General features: G+C 42.3%; 2 protein-coding genes across 3 annotated transcripts; both read right to left on the bottom strand.

The window, feature by feature from the left end:
- Positions 1-2,405: 2,405 nt before the first annotated feature.
- On the bottom strand, positions 2,406-4,067 carry LOC116398222 (histone H2A-like). Of its 2 annotated transcripts, none has more exons than XM_031874340.1 (2): positions 3,719-4,067; positions 2,406-3,390 (listed from the first exon to the last, which is right to left on the bottom strand). In XM_031874340.1, exons 1-2 carry the CDS (start codon positions 3,719-3,721, stop codon positions 3,073-3,075), a joined length of 321 nt encoding a protein of 106 aa, XP_031730200.1. In that variant the 5' UTR covers positions 3,722-4,067; the 3' UTR covers positions 2,406-3,072. The 2 variants fall into 2 exon arrangements, with proteins under 2 accessions (XP_031730200.1, XP_031730199.1); XM_031874339.1 differs by having other exon boundaries at positions 3,304-3,398.
- Positions 4,068-13,261: 9,194 nt separating this feature from the next.
- LOC116398236 (katanin p60 ATPase-containing subunit A-like 1) lies at positions 13,262-19,109 on the bottom strand. Its single transcript, XM_031874365.1, is given in 11 exon segments — positions 13,262-13,479; positions 15,310-15,436; positions 15,990-16,104; positions 16,106-16,125; positions 16,360-16,486; positions 16,589-16,747; positions 17,596-17,627; positions 17,630-17,700; positions 17,814-17,902; positions 18,617-18,775; positions 18,948-19,109. Coding segments are annotated over 11 exon segments (1,260 nt in total). The 3' UTR covers positions 13,262-13,280.
- Between the last annotated feature and the right edge of the window lie 330 nt (positions 19,110-19,439).

Raw genomic sequence — 19,439 nt, forward strand, 5'->3', positions numbered from 1 at the left:
GCTGTTGTTTGCACAGGATTGGCTGTCTTCTGAGCATGCGCCAAAGACCAAATCAGGAACCAAATCGTTCCTGTGAGCAGATGTCTTTAGTGTTTGAGTGACTAAATTACTGTCCGTGATACAAAGTTATAAAACATACAGGTTTACATTAATCTAGAGGGAACAGATGGGGCAAATGTGATTTATTGTCTGACAGGAACAGTAAGTAAGGCAAAAAAAAAGTTGCAGCTTATTCAACAGTGTAATTATGAGAGATGAAAGGTTTTGTACTGCACTAAACTGCCTTTATGTAGAAGCATTGTTGGAGGGAGCCGAGAACAAAGGATTTCATTACCAACGACTTCTTCACTGGAATAAAGAACTTTAATGGTTCTTAAAATGTTACAAGATTTATTTTTTTGTTTTTTATTTCAAAAGACAGGGTTGCACAGTTAAATATAAATTGTTACCTCTTCTTCTCAACACACCCACACAACAACTATTTCATTCAAACATATTACAATCCATGATTACCAGTTCCTCAACCTAACAATGGCCACATAAACCAGCTGAAAGCTTTCCTTTTGAACTGGAATGACCAAGTCTTATTATGTTGAGTGACTTTTTCTTCTTGACATACACAGGGCACCATGTTTACTATTAGTCACTGTGATGAGGGCTGCTGTATTAATGTAGCTGTGACTTATTGTGAAGGTAGGGACGGCCCTTCAAAACCTCCGTTATTACAGTTTATTACAGTGATTGTTGAAGCACTATCTGTGAAACAATAAACACTTGTTGCCAAAGCATTTACCAAGTGTGCCAAACTAAATGAATGTTTTCTGTTTTACTATCAGTTTGCAATTTAACAACACACTTCTTACAAAACTGTAAACATTGGTCACTACACTATTTTGCCAATTTCTTTTCCACATCGACGTATCATCTGGATATTTCTAAATGAGAAGAGGGAAGTAACTGTAAGTGCTGTCGTCAATATGCACTGTATTTTCATAATGAGAAGGTTTTTACAGAACCGCAAGAAAACCAGTATCTGGTGGAAAAGGTCTCCTGTCCACCTCAGAGCAGGAGACCCACATTGTAAATATGGCCAATGCAAATAACTGCATCAGACTCAGAGAACTGCAGAACCAGATAACGGCAGATAACGTCTTGTCTACTGAAAGAGTAGAAATAGGATGAAGCAGCTGTACAGAGTCACTTTCACCGTTTAAAACCACTGAGATATGAATATGTGCAGGTCAGCTGTACTATCCCATCATTGGTCCTGGATCTGGAAGTGTATGGTGCTACGTCATATTGACTGATCCTTGTCTGTCTTTCCATACAATGTTTTGTCTCGTCTCTTTCAGAGAGTCATGGAGCTAAATGCAGATGCTGTGCATCAGCTATTATATACGTAGAAGAGGCAGGTTTCATCCTGACAAAAACAAGGACGTCCCCCACTATCTGGCAATCCTGGGCCCATACAACCCTGCACACATTCTCACATTGCTGGCCTAATGATTCTAATGACCAGGGGCCTGATGACCCTAATGACCAAGGGCCAGAGCAGCCCAGGTACGTCATCGTCTGGGACAATGTTAGTTAGTCTGCTTTGAACCAAACTTGGTTCACAGGTCACTCACTTTTTATCTCACTCAATCTCCCATACTCACTATTCCTGAATTTGGAGGAGGCTTGAGGAGACAAAGATCAGGGCTCATTCCAGACCTGGATACTGTAGTTAAGGCAATATTCGCTGCTGAGCTCAGGAAACATCGCATGTGATGAGTGTAGCGTCCAAATCTTTAGCAGAATGTAAACCTTAAGTTGACGCGTGTTTCTGGTCCTTAGCACATAGCTCACACCGACGCCGCTCGTAGATGAAAGCAATACGTGTTTTATTGATCCAATTTCCTTCGTACAAGTCAGTCAAACAACTTCCTTTCTTCCTAAAAGTACGCTGATTAATTGGACATACTTTAAGTATCCACAGGTTATCCACAACTGAATCCACGTAGATCGTTCCATATAACACGTGTCATAACACGTTTCATAACATGGTTCAAAACACGTTCCACAACACGGTCGGAAAACTGTGCGGCTCCATACTGCTTCAGATATTACTCACAACTGTCAGTAACTGTCGCAAAGTGACCTTAAAGTGACAGTTGTCTGTCACTTACATGTATTCCTTACAATAACAAATTATAACGACATCCTTGTAACATTCAAAGTAGAAACAGATGTGATTAAAGTTAAACATGTAAATACAAGTGAATATTTAACAGCACATTGAATTTGGCTCTTACGAGGATGAAGTCTTATGACCAGACCAGCAAAGAAGAGATCCAGCCTCATTTTCTCTGTTATTTTTTTTCGAGCACAAATGTTTTCTTGTACTGCGCTTTTGTTATTTGAGGAGAAAATAATAAACGTTCCCCCTTACATTACATTTTGATACCTGTGTGTGTGTGTGTGTTTGATAAATGTATGACAACACTGTATAGTAAACTGCTGTACCTGCACACAGAAAAAGAAAAGGCCACATGTGTGTTTCATTTTAGGACTAATTTCTAGTGCGTTTTCATTTAATGACAATTGTTTTTTTGAGAAAATAATCTTCAGATGAGCTGATAATAAATAATTGGTAATTACAGCCCTGAAAAACATTAAACAGCTTTCTAAACTTTGTGGTCTGAAATCATTTATTTTACATAATTGCAGCCTCATTACAGATACAACTTCAAAAAGATGAAAACAGCAAAACACAAACTACAATGTTTTTGCAATTATGTTTTTCCAAAACCGAATAACTTGCTTCACTTTGTTTTCATCAATAGAGCATTATTAATGTGTCAATCAAATGAGACTCAAACTAAAGTTTGTATGTAAAGTGACCTCAGCCTCTGGAATAACTGTTGGGATCAGCTTTATATCAATAACCATAATTAATATACTTTAGTCTAAAAATGCAAATTGTGTTTTTAAAATATTAGCATGTTTTTGTTATTGGGACGCCTGAATACAAAGCTCTTTATCAGGTGAGTGTTTGAGGTTCTGGTTCCAGCAGTCAGAGAGGCTCCAGGTTTACTTGGAGGCATTCTCGGTCTTCTTGGGCAGCAGAACAGCCTGGATGTTGGGCAGCACGCCGCCCTGAGCGATGGTCACTCCGCCCAGCAGCAGGTGACGGGGGATGATACGAGACTTCTTGTTGTCGCGGGCAGCGTTTCCAGCCAACTCCAGGATCTCAGCGGTCAGATACTCCAGCACAGCCGCCAGGTAGACGGGGCAGCCTGTGAACACGACCGACTGGGAACTGGAGCGGGTCTTGGCCTTAGCTCTGACTTTCCCTCCGGTTTTTCTTTTCTTTCCCTTTTTCCAACATTTATTTACAGGTGCGTAGGACTGGGTGACTCAACGGAGACAACAGAAATTATAACATCACACAAAGGAAAACACATACTTGCAGAAGTCAATGCATAAACACATTAATTGCCTTCTGGTATTTTTCTGCAATTCTGTATCTAAACATGCAAAATAACTTCATACAAGAAGATATTTACATCAGCAAAACTTTTATTTTAATGGTCAAAACAACACTAGCTGGGTAACATTATAATATTAATAGTAAGCAACGAGTCTTAAATGTTACAGCCTTTCAATAAATCACCACCGTATTGTGGTTTAGCATGTGACCTGTGACCCCGTGACCTCAGACCAAGAATTCACTCACCATCTGAAAAGAGTTGGCGCTGGGTCCTCCTGGTCCAGACTGGAGCTCCACTCCTGCTGCTCAGGGGGAACCTCTTCTTTAATCACCAACAGCTGCTGGACGTCTGCTCTGTGTAACCGAAGCTGAGGGTTGAAAACAGCGTCCAGTAGTTTCTGTTGTCGCTCGTTCTCCTCTTTTAAAGCAGAAACTTCCTCCTCGTACTCTGCTATTGTTCCTTCAAACAGACCAAATATCTCCTCAGCAGCCGCAGTTAGTCGCTGATTGACTAAAGATCTCAGCATTTGGACTTTAGACATTTTCACTAAACCACAGAAAATCTCCGGGTTTTCCTCTGCCACTGGTCGTTAGATGCTTTTAGAGAAATGAATGTTGACCAACAACCGAAACCCTCTTTTATATGTCCGCGGAGCGCGTGGGACGTTTCCTGACAAACAGACCAACCAGAAAAGAGGCTTCCAGCAGAAGAACAGAGGGCGGACCACTCTGCATTTTGGCGGGCAATTTGAAAGCATTTTCCGCCAATGAGCAGCGGAGACTCGGGCGGTGGGTCGCTGCTCTGGGCGGGGCTGAGCTCCAGGAGGAGCCCTCACCAATCAGGAGCCGGAGGTCTGAAGCTGCGTCACCATTTCACAGCCGGTCCCACAGCTTAAGAGCAGCGTGTCTCCTCTTTGACTGCATGTTCCTCCTGATCAGTGAAAGAAGAAGTCATGGCAAGAACCAAGCAGACCGCTCGTAAATCCACCGGAGGCAAAGCCCCCAGGAAGCAGCTGGCCACCAAGGCTGCCCGTAAGAGCGCCCCGGCCACCGGCGGCGTGAAGAAGCCTCACCGTTACAGGCCCGGTACCGTGGCTCTGAGAGAGATCCGTCGCTACCAGAAATCCACGGAGCTGCTGATCCGCAAGCTGCCCTTCCAGCGTCTGGTGAGAGAAATCGCTCAGGACTTCAAGACCGACCTGCGCTTCCAGAGCTCCGCTGTTATGGCTCTGCAGGAGTCCAGTGAGGCTTACCTGGTCGGCCTGTTCGAGGACACCAACCTGTGCGCCATCCACGCCAAGAGGGTCACCATCATGCCCAAAGACATCCAGCTGGCCCGTCGCATCCGCGGAGAGCGAGCTTAAACTGTCTGCTGATCCACAAACCACAACGGCTCTTTTAAGAGCCACCTCACTCTCTCTGAAGAGCTCATTCCTCTTCTGCAAACTCATGTTTCACCATCAGTGACAACGGATAAACTAAGTCCTTCTGTACCTGTATTCTCTTCTACAACCTAAATAACTTGAAGGCTACATCCCCGGACCTCTTAAATACATTATTTAATACAAAATTGGTTTAATTGTCATTGTTCATGTTGTATAATGAACAATGTCAGTTTGAGAGTATTACCTGATGTCTATATCTTAATTTAAATGTACTCTGCTCCGTGTGAGTTCATAGCCGATGCTGCCTGAACGTGGTTAATGCTTTGTCTGTTTGTTGTCTCATAGAATGAACACGTGCAGTGCAATTCAACACCAAAGCATCAGCTTGTTACATTATGGAACTTGAATAATGAAAATTGAGTAAAGGAAGTCCAGTCTAAACAGACGCCTCGCCTTCAAAGTAAAAGTTGCTTTTTCAAACGTTTGCTCCATCGATCAATTTAAGGGAAGCTGAATGAACAATAAACAAATAGCCTAAATATTGAACATTATATGATGGTGATAAAATATTATTTCTGCCACATTCCCACAATTGAATGTGAATAAACTGTCAGTGGTCTTAAACACTGAATTACTTGTATGTATCCATTATATTTATTTATGTAAATAAAGGCTTAAACTATTTGGGTGAATGTTTCAGGCTGTAGCGTTGAGACGTGTGAGAGTCTGACTGTAAAACGAGTTGATTTACTCTGAACTTTGACTTTATTGTTGGCTCTGTTGTCATGACAGTAACACCACAAAGCTATCGCATGTGAAATCCTTCAAGTTTATTTCCTGTTTGCACATTTAACTATTCTACATAAAATAAAAAGAAGGAATAATAACCCTTTTGCAGGATTATCCTCTGGGCTGTGTATAGAGTGCTTCATCATGACTTTCCACCTCATAAAAGTCACTTTCAAGCATTCTCAAATGAACAGTGCCATTAACAGTTGGGATGTAGAAGGGGGTGCGTGGCCTAAAAAGTTTGGGAACTGCTGACTTAGAGAACTAGACGAGGTGTTACGATGTCATATCTGAATGTAAACGGACGCTTTAATATAAGATGATGTATCAAAATAAACACCATAAAACAGATAAAAAATATCCACAAACAGAAAAATATCTGCCTCTACGAACATCTCATGAAGGGCAGCAGATTGTCTGAACTTCAAACTGCATAAGAGCTCACTGTGTTCTACCATTTACTGACTGCACACATTTCTATTGTTATTCTGCAGTCACACTTACACAGTTAACATGGTTCACTTTGAGTTGGATCTTCTCAACATGTGTTCATGCTCGTGAAACTATAATACAGACAGAACACTAAATTAATACCTGCTGATATATCTACACAGACTCACATGATTGTCCTCGATATTGTACTTCAGTAATTATAAAGTACATTTTTGAGTATACAACTTTATTGCTTGACTTTCAGCAACAAGCAGTAGGAGACAGCTGGTGGTGCTAACGAGTTTAATTATCACCCTTCAGGTAAATACAAAGAAGAAGAGAAGCCCCGCCTCTTGTCTTCTATCACGTCCTCAGGCAGGGTTTAAATATCAGTGAACCATCAGCATTCTTTATCTTGTTTGAAAGACTTCAACCAGTGAAAATGAGCGGAAGAGGCAAAGGAGGGAAAGGACTCGGTAAAGGAGGCGCTAAGCGTCACCGTAAAGTGCTCCGTGATAACATCCAGGGAATCACCAAGCCCGCTATCCGCCGTCTGGCTCGCCGTGGTGGAGTGAAGCGTATCTCCGGTCTGATCTACGAGGAGACCCGCGGTGTGTTGAAGGTCTTCCTGGAGAACGTGATCCGTGATGCCGTCACCTACACCGAGCACGCCAAGAGGAAGACGGTGACCGCCATGGATGTGGTGTATGCTCTGAAGAGACAGGGACGCACTCTGTACGGCTTCGGCGGTTAAACTCTAAATCACACGTTGATTATAAACAAAAGGCCCTTTTAAGGGCCACACACTTACTCATTAGAGAGCTGGCTTCCTGTTCAAATCGGAGGTTATTTGAAACATTGTCTCTTTTACAGCATCATTAGTTCAAGAGAAGTGAATGCTGCTTTATACTTTCTGATGCAGATGTTAAGGATATAGATCAGGTTCAAGTCTTTGCTGATTTAAAAATAAAACTTGTAGATGGATGCATTGACTAATTTCTGTGTGAATCATCATTATCTGGAAAAATAAATCGTATGAATTGTGGGTCTGTAATATTCTCATTAATTAACATAAAATTGGGGAAAACTTGTTTAAATGAAGACCCACGGCAACTGCTGTCGCAGACAATGTAAATATCCAGGAAGGTTCCTGATACAGTTGTATACTTTATTTGAACTCTTGAAGTCTCTAAGTGACATACTGAACATCCTGGTGAGGTCATGTGACCTTCAGTTAATTTGTGTACGAATGACATCACTTCCAAAAAGGTTGCCTGGCTGGTCATCACATTTGGCAGAACTAGCTTATTTCACAAAGCTGAATTAAACTGATACAATTATTTTGATTAAAACATGTTCTGTTGTTGAATTCAAAAGACATTAAAACAAAAAAAGTCTATTAGTTAAATTAATTATGGAAGACAAATTTACTTGAATGAAAAATAAATCTGAAACTTATTTTCTGGTTAAATAACCATAAAAGTTATAATTTTGATGTGTTGTGGAAATGCAAAGAAAAAAATATCTTTGTTACCAATCAAAAAATTGATTAGTTTTTAAATGAGGAAAACATCTATACGTGAACGGCCAATGTGACATATGTTACATTTCAGATCTTTGGCACTAGAAATATTTCCAGAAATGTGGTCCATTGAGTCTGTTTTATATCATCTATAATATTCCTTTAAGGAAACATGGGTTTGGGTTCTTATGGATTAATGTCACGTAACCAAACATGTAGTGAAAGAGAACAACAAAACGAGCCAGATAACTTATCATGATGAACACGTGATTCCAGACTGTTACAGAGCTCAGAAGGTCTGGTCCAGGCTCCAAGGCCTTGGTCTGGAGTTTAATGTTTAATAGAAAATGCATTTCCTGCTGAAAATGCGTTGGAATGCTGAAATCTGAAATTAATTGCAAAAACATTGCTGAAAATAGAGATCCAATTTTAAAAAAAATGCAAAAAGCTTAATAATTCAAAAAGTTTAAAGATTACAACTATGAAAAGTCATATCACCCCTCTCCTGAAAGAGCTGAACATTTTGATATTCGAACAGTTTCTGTGGCTTAAAAAATTTCATCAGTGGTGATATTTGTAGTAGTAGTAGAAGTTGTAGTAGTAGTAGAAGTTGTAGTAGTAGCAGAAGTATTATTAGTAGTAGAAGTATAAGTAATTAGAAGAAGTAGTAGAAGTAGTATCAGTAGTCATAGTAATAGCTGTAGTATTGGGGGGTCCTCTAAAAGTCTCTAAGACCTGAATGACTGTATGAGCGAGAGAATGAAAGTGTGTGACTGACACACACACACACACACACACACACACACACCTACCTACCTACCTCTCTGGCAATCTTTCTCATTTGGAGATTGTACTATGTTTTATCTTTTACAGCTTAGATAACTATTGTCCTGCTCTTTCCTCGTCTCTCCGTCTTGTGTCGCGGTGTGTGTTAATGTCACTCAAATCAGGAAGCTTGTCAGAATACCCATATTTGATTGGCTGAGCTGCATCACGTATATCTCTAAATCATTTGTGTCTGTGAGTCTGTGTTTATCAACATCACTAATGAGCTCAATCATAAACAGCTGTGTGCCTCCAGCCTTTTCGTGGAGATTAATTAATTGTTGGAATGCCTAACAACATTCCAACAATTAAAGAAACAGGATAACAACAGTTGGAATGCTTAACAGCATTTGTCGTACCATTTGAAAAGTAGTAAGAGGGTGAAGAGTGCTACAGAAGAAACGCAGAACAATAAAGGAAGCATGACGGAGTGCATCTCACAGTCTGACATCCCTGAAGAAAAGTGAAGGGTGCACAGTGTACAGGTTTATATTTATACCAAAGATACACAGACAAATCAACACATCGAGTCCCTCAATTACTCTATAGCCAGAAAACTGATCATACATCATAAGAATAAACTATTTTGCGAGTTTCAAGTATTTTTAATGTCTCGTAACCCACGTCACTGGTTTACCAAAAATAATATTTCAATAGTTTGACCAGATAAAACCAACTGAGCTGTTAACCCCGGTCACATAGGCTTCACGGAGTCTGCTCGGTTGTCGTGGAGATGTAGCGGCAATGATGTCATCCGTAGCGCTTTTAAGACTTGGAGTAATTCAGAGATCCAATAAGAACCCGAGTAACTCATCATTTCATTTGGAGTGGGCGAGGTTTCACTGTATCCTTTAATAAACTTTCCACGGGTCCAGCGGCCATGTTATTTTAGAATGGCTACATTTGTTTGTTTTAAGACAACTAAAATCAAAAAAACAAATATTAAAAGCAAGAAAAAGAAAAACGCAAAACCAGACACTATAACACAAAACATGGTGGTTCTTCAAGTGTGTTCAGTTAGTAGTAGGTACATTGAAGGAATTCAAAGTGCTCAAACATACAGCTCGTTAAGACAAAGGGCCTCGTGCAAGAAACAACAGTACACCATGACGCCTCCATCACAATGATGATCACGTCAGCATGGCTTCAACTTTACTGAGGATCCACTACAGCTTCTGCAGGTTTTACTGGATAACTTAGCATTTACAATTGAGTGTTTGTGAGGAAGATGTTCTCCCGTCAGCATCTGCTTCAGGGTTTTTTATGCGGCATGATTTCCTGTTGAAGGTCCTCTGATGTTTTGGTTGTAGTAAGATTTTCCAATTATTTCAGGTCTCCTCATACAAATACTTTGACTGCTGATTTCTGACAGCAGGGTGTGAGACTTGCTGTGAAATTATTCTTTTTACTCTCTTTACATTTGAATGAAACTCGCCCACAAATGGAGAAAAAAAACGGTCCTCTGAATCACAATTTTAGGGTTGTTGAATATCCAAATGATCAGATCTCACCAACGCTCACCTACTTGTAAACAGGTGGCGTTCATCGAACTGAAACAGGCAAGCAAAGCTTGTGTTGAGGATAGGAATACGCAAATGTTCCTGCACGAGGCCTGACATGTAAGTAAAACGTACCCTGTGTGGGTATTAGGCTACTTTTTAGATTAAAACTTCCCCTTTTCTTCCTTGGGTTGATTGATAGTCTATACACGGACAATTGTGTGGAAGCAACAATGGAAGGTAGGGGGTTTGAAAGGGCAGGAGTGCAGCCACTCAAAGTTCTCATCACGCTCTCTCTCTCAAAGGCACCAGTCTTCTGATGTATAATCTTGATCCCTGATGCGCTGCCAGGTTCACACTCTTGAGTTCACTCCGCTCCGTGACTCCCAGAGCCTTCGAGACTTTCATCATTTTCAAAGACCTGCTTCTGATATTCTGGTCCCTCTGGGGCAGGGGTCAGCAACCTTTACTGTCCAAAGAGCCATTTTGCTCTATTTTCCACCAAATAAAATTTGTCTGGAGCCGCAAAAGCTATTCGATATCACAGCTTATATACGTTTTATATATAGTTCTATTATATATACAAAAACTATAGTTTGTTGTATTTATGAAATAATAGAACAAGAATAAAGACAATTATTGACATTTTATTGCTATTTTAACTTTTATGAAGAGGAGAAAAAAATACACTGGCATGTGTAGGCCTACATTGAGGTCACAGAACTAAACACAGAACTATGCAGGCCTCGAGTCCTCCCCATAGTTGTGGGAAATAACTTTGAAATAAATATAACATATAGCTGCAGAAGTGAATCAAACACAGAACAATTGAAGTCTATTTGGGTCCTCTCCCCATGTTTGTGGAAAAAAACATGAAATAAAAAGTAGCCTACTTTGAAATAAATATAACATATAGCTGCAGCCTAATATTTTAAAATGAGTAAAGATAAAAAATAGGCAGTTTGTATTTAAGTAAGACTAAAGTCCATTTCAGTGCGATGTCATCCTCTTCTTCTTTTTTTCCTCAGCCACGTACAGCCATCAACCGTCGCGCCTGAACATAAAAACACAACTACATCAGTTCAGGATCTAAAATAAATATTTTTCTCCAAGATAATAGCCTATGAAATGATAGTGTTCTCACCTGTTTAATGTGACTTTTGTTCTGAACATCGCTGCAGAGTTTCTCTATGTCAGGGCTGTAAGATGTGACTTTGAGCTTCAAACAGGACTGCAGGCTGTCATCTGTGAGGCGGGAGCGATATTTAGATTTGATGTAGTTCATGCTTGAGAAAATCTGCTCGCATAAGTATGTTGATCCAAAGATGGACAGGACTCCAAATGCATAAGTCTTCATGTTCATGTAAGTGTCGGGAATGGCATTCCATGTTTCAAACACAAGTTTGTCGGGTTTGGGGAGGTTTTTAATATCGCTCCATTTGTGCTCTCTAGCGAGGACGGCCTTCTGACGGGCGACATCTTCAAGATCAGCTGTCAGGCTTTTGAACTTGGACACCCATAAGTCTTTATCAGCTATGTCCGCGAGTTCGATTTCCAGATCAGGTTGGCTTACTCCCGGGAATGCAGACATGATCAGCTGGTGTGGGTCGATGTCCAGGGGTGTGACGGGGAAGGATAATGTGCTTTTTTCCTCCTTGAACTCGCTGAATCTTTTCCCAAATGCAGTTTGCATTTCGATAATTGCATCCTGTAAATACTCACAATTTATGTGAGTATTTCTTTCTCTGAACTCTCTCAGGGAGGGGAAGTGAGAGAGCGTGCCTCTCTGTACATCTCTGGCAAACACTGTCATCTTGCGCTCAAACGCCAACACATCCTCCAGCATCTGCAGAGCCGTGCCTCCCTTTCCCTGGAGATGTTTGTTCAGCGTGTTTAAGTGACTTGTCATATCTACCATGAGGTGCAACTTTTCAAGCCAATCTGGATCTCCCAGCTCAGGATAGGTGAGGTCTTTGCTTTCCAGGAAGGTTTTCACATGTTCCAGGCAAGCAGCAAACCGTTTTAGCACCTCTCCCCTGGACAGCCACCGGACTTTGTTGTGCAGCAGGAGATCTGAATATGCGCTGTCCACCTCTTCCAACAACGAACAGAACTGTCGGTGGTTTAACCCCTTTGCCATTATTTTGTTCACCATCTGAATAACAAGATTCATCACCTCCATACATTCCGGGGGAAATGTTTGAGCGCACAGTGCTTCTTGGTGTAAGATGCAGTGAAACGACAGCAGCTTTCGATCCAGTGACTTCTGAAGTAAAGTCACAAATCCCTTCTGTGCTCCTCTCATACTGGGTGCACCATCAGTAGCCACTGACACCAAGCGGGTCGTGTTTATTTCTTTAGCTTTTAAACAATTCACAACAGCCTCACAAATGTCCTCCCCTCGTGTTTGCCCTTTTAGCGGTATTAATTCAATGATTTCTTCCTGCCGCCCATCAGAGTTCGTATATCTCCATAACAGTGCTGTCTGCTCAATGTCGTTTACATCTCTTGACTCATCACAGGCGATTGAGAATGCTGCAGCTGAATTGATGTCCTCAATTTGCTGACTGGTGATGTTTGTTGCCATTTTAACGGTCTTTGCAGAGAGAGGCATATCTCTGATTTTTTGAACAATTTCCCCTTTGTTTTTGAAGTCCGAGAATAGATGCTCAGATACTTTAATGAAGGATTCTTTCATGTATTCTCCATCTGTGAACGGCTTTCCACGCCTTACTATCTCATGAGCTGCCACAAAACTAGCAGCAGTAGTTGAGTTTGGAGACTTGATCCACTTTGCGAAAGTATATTTACTTTGCTCAGTTTTCTGCGGCAGTTCAGAAATCGCTCTTTTTCGCGCATCTCCAGCTTGATATTTTTCAGCAAATGCTGTGGGTTTGGTCTGAAAGTGTCTTTCAACATTACATTTTTTGTTGTTTGCTAATTTCTCGCCACATATTAAGCATACAGGTAAGCCAGCGTTGTTGGCAGTGAACGCAAATAAATACGTCCACGCAGAATTAAATTCTCTATTTTCTTCCAGGAGTTTTCTTTTTTTGGATTTATCCATTGATAACCTTACCGAGGGCGGGAGTCTGCAATCACGACGAGCCACCTGCAGGGGAAGGCGATTGACGGCGACGTAGCTAATAGGATGTGACGCACATTTTAGTTGACTAAATATTAAAACGTTTTTTATTTTCCGTGACACAGTATCACCTCAAACTCCAAGATAGGAGGTGTTCCCTTTGAAAGATTGTCCACTGTGCAAAAAAAAAAAAAGTTATTTATTTTAATGTTTTAATGTGCCGAGCCGCGGGTTGCCGACCCCTGCTCTGGGGTCTGAGCGGAACCGTTCTCTACACTGACCCAAACTCAGCCATCCAGGATTCGTACTTTTCCAGGTCGGCGGCGGAGACGGACTTGGAGATCTTTGTGAGCGCGAGGGCGAAGTCCTCCATGGTCACGGGCATCTGCAGCTCGTCGTTGGACAGAGCTCGGATCTCCTCGGGGCTCAGGCCTTGGATTCGACGACGCATCGCCATCATAGACGCATCCCTGAAGTAAAGACAGGAGCAGAGGACGGTTAGCGGTGTTCAAACACGCATATACATAACACCTCTGTTTTGTTTAAATACGCTCCCTAAAACACACTTTGTGATTTCCTAGTTAAAGAGTTTTACTCTCGTCAAAATGGATGGAGTCTCTGCTGTGATCACTAAGCAACAGCTGGCTGAAATGCACACACACACACACGCACACACACACACACACACACACACACTGTCAACGAAACAAAGCGAGCCACAGATGAGCAGAGACAAAGTTGAACAACATCGCATACTTGTCATTCCAAGCAGAGCAGTAGAAAGGACTAGCAAGGACAGGGTGGTGAAGAGAAGTCAACTATTAGAAATAACGTTCAGAAATATAATCAGTGCATACTTTATTATAACCGTTGGTATATCTGTTTTCATCTCGTTGAGGGTCACCAGCTACTATCACTGCTTTTGAATGTGTATCTGAGCTTGTGTCGTTTAGGGATGGATTTAAGAGTGTGATGAATAAATCTATGCAGATACATAGAGCTGGTTAGTGATAGACAATCTCTCACGCACACACAACACACACTCTATGGCTGCTCTTTTAATGTCAAAATCAGAATGGCTTGTTGTGCACACACTGTTTTAATACAGTCTGTTTAACCTCTATAGTCACACTTCAGCTCATGACGTTGCATCTATATTCTAGGCTGTAGTATTTCAGTATATGATTTACAAAATCCCATTTCCGTGCATTCAAAGCTGACGTTTAATGTCTCCCAGTCAACACAGGAGAGAAAAGCCCCCCTCATCACTGCTTATATATGACAACATCACCTGGAGGATCGTCTCTACAGGGTTTAGCAGAGCAGTTTTATTTACAAGTAATAATCCAGTTGGAAAAAAACAAACTCGCACTTTTGTTTGTAGGGTGCATTCACACCTGCACGGTTTGGTTCTTTAAAACTAACTCGGGTCCTCCTGAAGAGGTGGGTCAGTAAAATAAATCCATCTGCTGATGGTGAAATCTGTTCAGGAAGTGATCTTTTAATTGATCTGTATCAGGCCATGTCTATAACCTTTTTATGCAAATCAACAGGTGTGCATGTCGGCACTGGTATTTTCCCCGTGCTTATATCCGACTCTGTGTACTTTGTCAGTTCATTAAGTCTATTGTCCATTAAGTCCAAGTGTTTGACAGCGATCCCACAGCCATCAGCCCTGAGTCATTACTGTACAGACGCCTGGTGTCCGTGCGCTCCCTGACGTTCACACCAGTCATCTGTGAGCATGTGAAGGGGCTTTTGAACAGTGTTGTCTCTACCTGTTGGTCATTATTCATCATCATCATTGGATCGATTTGCAGTCTAATAACACCAATACTGCTAATCATCAGTTGTTTCTACGTGAGGTCTTTGTGACTCTAAATATAAATACCCTCATCAGAAGCATTAAAGTGCTGCATCAACTTCTGTCATTTCCCCTTGAGAGTCCTGATGATGCAGGAAGACGATCACCAGAACTGTCCAATCACCCAACTTCATGTGAACTTGTCTTGGTTCATTCGTAAAACGTCAGTGTGAACAGGAACCGAAGCAGAACTAAAATGCAACAGTGTTTAGTGTTTCCCTTTGGTCCAGACCAAATGAACCGGACTACAGGTGTGAAATCCTCCTCAGAGAGTTAACTGGAGACTCTTCAGGTCTCTGCCGCTCTATTTCTCTGCCCCGTGTCTGTCTCTAAGAATGTTATTTTAACAGAAAGTGAAGGAGATGAAGGATGAACTCATTAGCAATTCCTGGATTGTTGTATAATTTTGCATACGTGCACACAATATCACACGCACCTGCAGACGTTGGTGATGTCTGCTCCAGAGTAGCCCTCAATCTTCTCAGCGATGAGGTCCAGGTCCACGTCAGCAGCTACATCCACCTCTCTTAGGTTGATCTTTAGAAGCACGACACGACCCACAGCTACACACACACACACACACACACACACGCACAAACACGCACACAAAAGAGCATTCATCAGATATTAGGATTTATTGTGTCCAGTCTCGGTTAGACCACTACGGGGACCATCGCTCTAGTTTGTTGTGCAGTGAGCAGTGATGTAATCAGGACCAACTAAACCGAGACCAAGTCAAGACTGAGACCAGCGAGTCCCAGCTCTGTTTTTTTTAGGGAGACAATTTTATTGACATTTCATCCCAGACAGCTACGCCTTCTTCTCCTGTCTCCCGCGTTCACTCTCTGGGAGTGGGTGTGAAGGGGGGCGGGGATGCGTGACCGTCGTCAACAGTAAGAAAATGAGTTATTGTTGCAAGTTATTGGTTACATTTGAAGCAGGAAGTTTGACATCCTAACACACACAACAAATACTTCAGACAATGGAGTAATATCCCACGAGTTGTGGTCTAGACCAGTCTATAAACAAACGAGACGAGACCTTCAAAACGTGGTCTCAAGACTCGAAACTGATCTCCTACAACAGTGGTAGACAGTCTGTGGGTGGTGAGGTCACCTGTGGGCAGGGGGATGTAGATCCTCTTCTCTAGACGCCGTCGTAACACCTTGTCGATGTCCCAGGGGAAGATGGTGGCGGCGAGGACCATCACCATCTTAGAGGGGTCATCGTTGTCCAGAGCCCCCCCCCACGCCTGGTCACCAAAGCACACACAAGGAAACGCACGTTACCATTCGTGTGACAGTGAATGTGTTTTGGTTTAATACGGCACTTTACACAGCTCTGTTTTATGTTGAACTCATTCAGTTTTGATATCAAAATGTGCCAAATGCCAAAAGAGAACAGCTCATTTATTTTTCTTGAATGAACTCAAGAGACAACCACATCAGAAACCTTTTCATAGCTTCACCTTCTCTGTTCCACTCACCATCCATCTGAACCAGAAGCTCGGACTTGACCCTGCGGCTGGCCTCATGTTCATCAGACGTTCCTCTCCTGCCACAGATGGAGTCTACCCCGTCTATGAAGATGATTGTCGGTGCATAAAAGCGGGCCTGAGAAAGGACAATAGTTCAGGAGACCCGTTCTCTGCAATATAACACAACATTTTGATCTTCAGTCTGATATTGAGGCCAAATACATGCACGGGAAGTTACCATTTCGAACAGCAGGCGAACAAGTTTCTCTGCCTCGCCCCTGTATTTGGAAGTGAGGGTGGAGGAGGACACGTTGAAGAAAGTAGTCCCACATTCTGTGGCCACAGCTTTAGCTAACATGGTCTTCCCCATCCCGGGAGGGCCGACCATTAACACGCCCTGAAACAAAATGTGACACGCGTAATAAACACACATAAACAGACACTGATGCAAATCTCTTCTGTAAACACCAGGACTGCCACTGCCACTCTGATGTCTGACATTTATGCATCTGGTTTATGTCTGTTGCTGTGGAGATTACATAAAAAAAGCACCAGTGACGGTCCATAACGCGATATGTAATTGTGCTCTCTGCTGCCTCAGAATCCACAGCTACTTTACCTTCATCCTTTTTCCTATAATAAAGTATTAATCCTTCATTTTACTGCACTTTCAGTTATTTGAGGAAAGGCTCCAGCTAACTAAGTAAAGAGTTCAGTTATACATGCATACATCAGACAAGTGAAAGGCCGTGTTCTGCTGTATAAAATAACGAAACGTTGAAGTATTGAGCCTCACATGGCGGGGCCTGAGGGGGAAGAGGCCTCACATGATGAAGCTCAACAGAGCCCGGGACAGAAGAGAACTCACAGTCATGTCGCTACTGAGAGGCAGCGTGACTGAGCGGGCCCTTTAATGAAATACGTTAGTGATGCAAACACATGTAAGCATTAAGGGTGTGTGATTACCTGGGCAAGAGAACAGCGGGCTGTTGCACCAGAGTCGACTGTAGCTTAGATTGAGCGCAGTGCAGGAGTTATACTAAAACTTTGTTGCAGCATTTGAAGTTAGTTATTACGTAGAGTTACGTAGGCGTGTGGCAATATTTTCCTGTAAGCCAATACGGCTGCATGTGAAAAGGTCATTAGCTGAGCAGATTCTAAATGTATTTCATCTTTGAGCACAGAACAATGTGAACTGCTCACTGTAGAAAACGTGTGTGTGTGTGTGTGTGTGTGTGTTTGTACCTTCCAGGGGCGACGAATGCCCTTGAAGAAGTCGGCATCCACATGGGCAACACCACCGCTTCCCTCAGCAGCTTCTTAGCGTCTTCCAGGTCAGCAATGTCCTCCCTACAGATCATCCAGAGAACTCAGTCAGCAGTGCAAAGAAACAAACAAAAACACACTTCGCTGACAGCAGAGCGTGAAAAGAAGTGTGAAAGAAACAGTGAATGCTACCACACCAGTGCACGTTGGGGTTGCAGGACACAATATCTCACTCCAGTGAGTCCACCAGGTCGCTGTCATATCCCGTGCCACCAAACTTCCTCTGCTAGTCACATTGTGCCGGTGGAGATGAAACAGATTATGCAAAATAAGTCTCTTTGTCGTTCAAAGTGCTTCCTTATGAAGGAGTTTTGTTCTACAGACTCTCTGGGTAGCGTCAACAACAGTCAGTTCTGCCAGAAGGTAAAGAAGTCCCCTGGATCAGCGCCTGAGCAGGTGGCTGAAATAAAGCAACCAAAGTACCAACACACTGACGTCTTGTTCCCAGTTCTTTAATCCCACATAGAATAAAATAAGAAGCAGCAAACAGACAGCAGCGTGGAGCTACTTTTTCAGCTTTCAGTGCATATTATTATGTAGAATTAGTGGTCGTACATGTGCTTCTTGGAGATTTATTGATATCCTGAATGAAAGGGTTTCACGTGTATGTGACAATAAAATAGTAATGTCTTAATATTTCAGTTAGCTTTAGTGTATTTATAAAATAATATACATATACAAATCACATTGGGCATTTACTTCAAATCTTCTTCTCTTCAAGAACAGTGTGACGCTAAATAAATGCTGCTATGTGATTTTAAAGAAATATTTTGTTTTTGCTATCAGACACATTAAAAACATGACCATGAGTCTCAACTGATGTAGAAGAAGTAGAAAAAAAGATCCAAGCAATTCTATTTTGTAGAGGTGATCCCTGCCCGAAGCCCACAAAGGCTTTGGGTCAAAGATGTAACTTACACACGCACGCACGCACACACACACGCTCTGCAGGGGTGGGAGGGGGACACACTGCTGGATCCTCGGGCCTCTCCTCCCATTGAGGGGCGAGAACGTCAGCCGGCTTCTCCAACTTAAATCTCTCGAGCGTTCCCATGATGCCTTTCACCTGCTCACACTCCTCAGTTAGTTCCTGCCTGACCTGGTCACAAAGCAAAGTGTTGTATCAGCACTGCACCACAGAACACCCTACTGAACAATACAGCAGCTGTAAAACAACACAGGGTTTAGAGTGAAGCTCTAATGTCCAGCATTCAATAAAGAATAAACAAAAAGTGTAATAACTGGTGTAAGGGTGGCGTTGGTGAACTCACCTGTTGCCATTTGACTTTGAGTGCAGGGTCTCTGAGCGACTGGCAGTGCTTGTGGATCTGCTGAATGACGCCTTGGTAATACACAATGGAGGAGTCATAGTTCCCCTGCAGAGCGTACTCACGACCCTTCTCGGCGTTGTCACATATCTCTGCCAGATTCATGCTGAATAGCAGCTAGAAGGCGAGGGAGAGGACAAGACATGCGGGTTCAGTGCATCACCGAGCATCACCGAGTACTGCTGCCTAGTGAAACCATTTTATAGTAATTCAAAAACACATTTTCAACAATGTGCTTGATGACCTCATTATTAATCCTGCGTTACTTATTTACAGGACGGTGCAGCTCGGAAGTCAGTTGCCTGTCGGGTTTAAGAGACCTGCTAGCAAACACCCGGCAAAGCATGTCGGTGAAGCTAGCGGGAATAGTTAACATATAAGAGTCTGTTCATTCTTGCTTATAAATTATATTCTCTCTGAACACGTTTCTCGTTT

Source organism: Anarrhichthys ocellatus, unplaced genomic scaffold, assembly GCF_004355925.1.
Source record: "Anarrhichthys ocellatus isolate YVR2014 unplaced genomic scaffold, GSC_Weel_1.0 scaffold80, whole genome shotgun sequence".
NCBI classification, from domain to species: domain Eukaryota; kingdom Metazoa; phylum Chordata; class Actinopteri; order Perciformes; family Anarhichadidae; genus Anarrhichthys; species Anarrhichthys ocellatus.